At 45.6% G+C, this 6,278-nt stretch overlaps 1 protein-coding gene across 1 annotated transcript in view; it reads right to left on the minus strand.

Moving 5' to 3' along the window:
• Positions 1–3,455: 3,455 nt before the first annotated feature.
• Positions 3,456–6,278, minus strand: part of ap5s1 (adaptor related protein complex 5 subunit sigma 1) — a 3,984-nt gene continuing 1,161 nt past the window's right edge. The window contains exons 3-4 of the mRNA XM_076300461.1: positions 5,133–5,424; positions 3,456–4,339 (exon numbers count right to left, since the gene is read on the minus strand). Of these exons, the coding sequence (XP_076156576.1) occupies positions 4,211–4,339; positions 5,133–5,424 (421 nt within the window). The 3' untranslated portion in view covers positions 3,456–4,210. The remainder of the gene's footprint in view (positions 4,340–5,132; positions 5,425–6,278) is intronic.

The raw sequence follows: 6,278 nt of genomic DNA on the forward strand, positions 1-6,278 counted from the left end.
CTTTCCAAAAGTACTTGGATCACCTTTTACAACTACCTACAAGTACCTACCTACCTTTTCCAACAATTGTTTTTTTCTATATGGAAATTCTGTCAGGACATTTCAATGCAAATATGTGATACTCTGCTACAATACCTGCATGTGAATATGGTAGCCTGTGACACAACTCAGCACAAACTTGTTACTTGGCGGTGAATCTAGCCTCAGATTTCATATATCCCCCACATAAAGCAGACATCATCCCCTGAAGCAGCCGTAGCACCCAGTAAAGCTGTGCTGTGCAGTGCCTCTCCCAGGGAGCTGAGCCCATGACCCTAGTCTTGCTAGCTCCACGTGGTGCCCATTGAACTGCTGGATTAAGGCTCTTCCTCAGCCCTGACTTAAAGACAGAGAGAGACACTGTCAGTTTTCCTATGGGCCAAGTCAAGCAGATTTTGATTTTTACACTGCCAAGAAGATAGCTATGTGGTGAGGAGAAATGGGGGAGAGAGAGAGAGAGAGAGAGAGAGAGAGAGAGAGAGAGAGAGAGAGAGAGAGAAATTTACTTTGGCTACACTGAGAATAAAAGTCTGCTCTTTTAGGAAGTAATGCCCGCCGAGGAAAAGGGGGGGGGGGTGCATTTTTAAAATGACTTCAACAATGGGAGTCTGCCAATGCAGAATTTAAGAATTTAAACAATGGGCTGAAGAAGAAGTTTGAGTCAACGTTTGAAGAAACCTAAGGTCAGTGGTGAAAGTGCCAGCACTCACGTGCTGCTAAAATTTTTGCATTTAACTTCTGATAGATGTGGCTGTTTTTTTTTTTTTTTTTTAAAGGAAAGAAAATAAATGTTTCAGAAATAACATCTGCACAAACAGATAAGAGGAGAAGAGCCATAATCTAGTCCCAAGGTAACGGAGGAACGGGCAGGCTTGTCTGCATAATGTTTTTCCTTGCATTTTCCCAAGACGATGTTCCTTATGTTTGGCAAACACACACTAAATATTCCGAAGCTGATGGGAGAAGCTGTCAACTTTATATCCCAAAAAAGGTGCACACAGTCTATGAATACTAATATGAATAATAAACCATAATAAACTATGGTAATAACTGCTTTCAGAATGTAATTATAGACAAGTGGCTTCCTGCAAACCTTAAAATGGCTAGGAACTCAGGTGTCTTGTCATTAGCATGGGGGGCAGCTCTGTTCAATGTTGAAGGCTAATACCAGAGACCTCACAAGACTAATCAACCTCAGGTGAGATTATTTATGAACACCTACTAATAACAAATGCACAGCCAAGAACCCAAAAAGTAAACAAGGCCTTTTAACATTAATAGAGATAAGATTTAATAGAGAAAATATTTTTCCCCTTATATAAACATACAGCATTGTTCAAAATCCCTGCTGCTGGGGTGCTGTGGCACAACTGGCAGCAGCACCCATACCACATTGGGTTTGAGTCTGACTTTCTTCATCATCACCCCTGTACATATTGTTGCATCTGTAATATATTCATCTGTGGGGTAATTTAAATAAACAACAACAAAAAAAAAACATGGTTCAAGTAAGGTAATTGACTGTTATTGTGTGTTTGTACGTATCACTGTTGAAACGCGTCATACAGCCAAGAAGGCACAGAACAGACAATTACAGGCAATTACCTATACGGTTTGGCCAAGACTGCTGGAGTCTACCTGCAAGGCCTGAAAGGAGGCATTCACAGCTGGAGAAAAGAGTGACGGGGTGCAAAGCTCTTAGACTAATCATGTCTGCACTGGAGTGTGCATATGTGTGAGTGTGTGTGTGTGTGTGTCTGTGAGTGTGTAAATGTGTATTGTGCTTGTGTTTGTACTTCTGCTTAACCATGACATTGAACAAGAACATTGTAATCTTGAATTTCCCCTTGGGGATCAATAAAGTATCTATCTATCTATCTATCTATCTATCTATCTAATCAGGCAGGCTGTCTTACAGTAGTGAGCATGGGAACACGCCCCACTGTGAATGGGCAAAAAGGCTGGTGACCAGTGTAACTAATTTCCCACTCGACATTCTCTCACACACACACACACACAGACACACACACACCCTGTATAGAAATGCACACAGACCCTTGCACACATTTCCATACGTGCACACACACCCAAGTGTGCTTGCTCTCTCACGCACACACACACAGGCATTTGTGCACATTACCCCACACAGAGACACGTGCCTGTCTGTGTGTGTGTGTGTGTGTGTGTGTGTGTGCGAATGTGGGTGTGTGCGCGTGTGGGTGTGTGTGCGTGTGGGTGTGTGCGCGTGTGGGTGTGTGTGCGTGTGGGACTGCAGGCCCAGTTCTGAGCAGTGCGCCACCCATCCCCCTGTTGCTCGCCCAGCATGTGGTCGCTCAGCTGGCTCGCTCCGCGTCCCAGCGTCCCCTCTGACTGGGCCGCCTCCATGAATATTCCCCCGGACTGGAATGTCATTTGGCCTCCCTGCTGTTCCGCTGACAAATGTCTCCATGATTATGGGAATTACCATGTGATGAGGGGACATGTAATTTATTGTAATTTTTTAAGTTTAAAAAGATTAAAAAAAAAAATAATAAAAAAAACAGTTGGGCTGCTCGCATACAGCCCGTTGTTCCCAGGCATGCCAGTGTACTTTTTTTTCTAGATTATGTAAATGTTAAGTAGAAATCTCTGAATCTGTGGGTGTCTGTGGGTGTGTATGAGTGTGTGTGTGTGTGTGTGTGTGTGTGTGTGTGTCTGCGAAAGCCTCTATGATTATGTTAACTGACGCATGTACAGTCAATTGCTCTTCCGGTGCGATTAAGTGTTAAATAAGGAAAGTGAGCATGTGTGGGGATGTGCAAGCCCATATATGTACGACGCTTTATAAAAGAGTGAATGCCTGTGTGTGAGTGCTAGGATAGGAAGCAGTCAGAATAAGACTATACACTCTTAAGTAAGTATAAGTAGCGAGTAGTCAACAATACAGCAGTGTGCAAGTACACACTCATACACACTATTAGTACTGATGAGGGACAGCAGATCTCTGCACACATCACTGCTGCAAACTAGGCTTTCATGACGGATGAGGGACATGGAAAAGAGAGGGAGAGAGAAACCCAAAGAGGGTGAAAGAACGAGTCAGGGTTTCTATGTAGAGTGAAAGAAAGAGGGCAGAGTGAGTGAACAGAGTGTCCACTCCGCATAGAGTCCAGACCCAAAGGTCCAGACACATGAACACGTCCACACATGATCCAGTCAACCGTGCCACACCCGAGTCTGCAGTGCCTCCTGAGCAATAGCAGGCAGTAATGGGGTCCAATTTTGCCCAATCTAACTGCAGTAACCCTGGCAGGCTGGGCCGCTCAGATTGGCATTCATTAACATAATGCCTGGGTAATGGTGAGAGTGACTGAGTGGATCACTACTGCCATCTACTGGACTAGGGGAGCTCTGCAAAAAGGCAAAACAGACACACACGGATGTATCCATGTATTACAAACACGCAAACATATACATACAGACACACGTATGCACACGCGCGCACCTGCGCACACACACACACACAAACAAATGTGCTTAGAAAGACTGATTGACCAGAGCTCAATAAAGCCTGCAACAGACACCTTCTACTGTTCTCATTCAGCTATCCATACCTAAACAGCAGATGATGCATCCCACTGCACCCTAAGTATAACACAATGTTCAGCCTACACACACACACATGGAGTCAAACACACATGAACACCTCTCCTATTTCTAAATTTGAAGTTAACAAAAATTGTGAAACCAGCACCCCCTTGTGGACAACTCAGGATGTACATTATGTGTCCGTCCTCAGCATCCCACTGTCCAAGGCTTTGCCAGAGGTACTGCCCATAGTCCTCAGCCCCCCCCACCTCCCTGACCCACCCATTCTGACATTAACTTCACAATCACCATGAAGACCACCACTGAGGCTCGATGGTGTTTTATGCCCCCAACGTCGTCTTCCAGGCAGCGCTGCCACCGCTGACTTAAAGGCACCTAATCCTAAACCTAACCCCAACCCTAACCCATGCCTAACCCTAGTGCCTTCCAGGCAGCGCTGCCTTGAAGACGTTGGGGGCATAAAATACCAAGAAACCACCAGCGAGATTCAGCCTGCCTCTGTTGCTGTCGGCACGGCTCAGGTCAGAGTGGGCCCTGGAGTTCAGTGTCACATGGAGCAGTCGGGTGGAGGTGATCACTGGGCTCATTTGCTGCCGTAGGCGCTCAGCTCTTTGTCCAGAAGGTGAGTGAACCGGTGGTTGAGGAAGAGGAGCTGCCCATGAGGAAGGTAGCGGTGAAGCAGGGCGTCGATGCGGTCACTTTTCAACAGGATCTGAGAGAGGTGGTGTAGTAAGATAGACTGTGAGAAGACTGTAGCTAAAATGGTCCACTCGTGTTGATAATGCTGAGAGCGCTGACAACTTAATGAAGTATACTGGTAAATCCATGTGTTAATTATGTTAATTACAATATCATAAAGGTAATGGAGGTTTCAATGACCTGATAACAAATATGACAACAAGAACAATGGTTCTAATGAGGAAAGTGGTGGTGGCAGTGACGATGATAGTGAGGGTGATGAAGACAACAGACCTTCTAAGTTCCCGTACAAAAAAGACCCAAAGCTGCCTTATATGGGCAAAGATGGCAGCATTGGGTCCTTTTTGTATAGGCGAACTTCAAAGGTTTAGATCAGGGGTGTCAAACATAAGGCCCGGGGGCCAGATCAGGCCCGCCAGCAGGTTTCATATGGCCCCCTAGATGTTTTAGGTAGCCTAGGAAGGGAAAATTTGAAAAAAAGATATTCACATCCAGTTGTCTTCAACAATGAGCAATATCTCTATGATATGATAAATTGATTAAACCTAGCACTACAAACCACCATCAGGAAGGAAGAAGCAGAAACACTAACATGGAAGTAGGGCATTTCAGAGAGAAATAGCAGTATATGACAGCAGTACATTATTTGTACTGATACCCATGCAGAAAAATGATAATGACAATGACGGGCCCCCACAAGGTCTCATTCCAACAAATCCGGCCCATCACCTAATATGAGTTTGACACCCCTGGTTTAGATGGTGGGGATGAAGATGATGGTGGTGATGAAGAGGATGATGTCTTACCTCACTGCCCGGTCCCAGAAGCCGTAACTCCTCCATGCAGTGCCGAGCGAGGTTCCGCAAGGTTCCCTCAGCTAGCAGCAGGTTCTCGTGCACGTCACAGGTCAGACTGAAGGCCAGGTTCTGCACCCCCAGCCACAGAACAGTCCGTTCCACAGGGAACGGCTCCCCGGCGCTGAGACGCAGGACGCCAAACTCGGCCTCGCCCAACGCCACCGCCTCCTCGCCCAACACACACTCCACGCACGCACTGCCCGCCGCGTCACGGCACAAACACACCGCAGTCCGCACGCGTCTGAGAGCAGGTCAGAGAGGCCACGGAGGGTGGAGAAGAAAAGTCACAGAGAAACAGACGTTTCTATTTTAATATCAAAGAGTACGTTTTAAAGTCCGCACATCCAAATGTCTGACCTGGGAGCAGGACAAACAAACGACCAGACAAAAAAAGAGAAAAAGTCCGCTTCAACCAGGGTTTTCTGCTCACACTTGTTTTTATTTTTCAGTGACGTTTCGGGTAATCAGTGGGAGCAGAAAACCCTGGTTGAAGCGGACTTTTTCTCTTTTTTGTCTATTTTAATATCAACATTTCTCATAAATATTTGGGCTTAGTTAGGGGTTGAATGGGCTCTGGGCTCTTTGACGGATACAGTGTTTCAGATAGGCCTAAGAGACTCAGCTCAGCTTTAAACCAAACGCCTATTAGGTTTGGACTAAAGTTAAAAACAGGCACGTGCAGAGAAGGGGGGCTACAGGGGATCTAGCACCTGCCCTTTTGCCCCTTTGATGTCCAAGTGCCCTTTTGACAAGACCCGTTTTTTACTTTTTAAAATTTGTAATACTTCCGCTAGTTCCAACGTGAATATTCGCTAAAATGTAAAGTTAAAAAACTGCTACTTCTAGGGATGTAGTGGTGGCGAGATGAAGGTTCATAAAGCTTTGAAGCTTTCCAGCCAGATGTGTTGAAATGTGGCACATCTCTCAAGGCTTCGAATCCACTCTAGCCTCTAGGGCCACCTGCGTTGTAATGAAAAAACAATGCAAGAATGGCAAAGTGTGCTTTGTGGTACCGCACAAGTCTGATACATATTTAACAAAGGCCAAATCAATAAACTCTCTCTTTTGAAGTGTTCCTGCCCAGTAGTTCGAAAG

Source organism: Alosa pseudoharengus, unplaced genomic scaffold, assembly GCF_046254945.1.
Source record: "Alosa pseudoharengus isolate Yale_2024_CS ecotype anadromous, Long Island Sound unplaced genomic scaffold, YU_APseudo_1.1 YU_APseudo_1.1_scf_22, whole genome shotgun sequence".
In the NCBI taxonomy this organism is placed as follows: Eukaryota; Metazoa; Chordata; class Actinopteri; order Clupeiformes; family Clupeidae; genus Alosa; species Alosa pseudoharengus.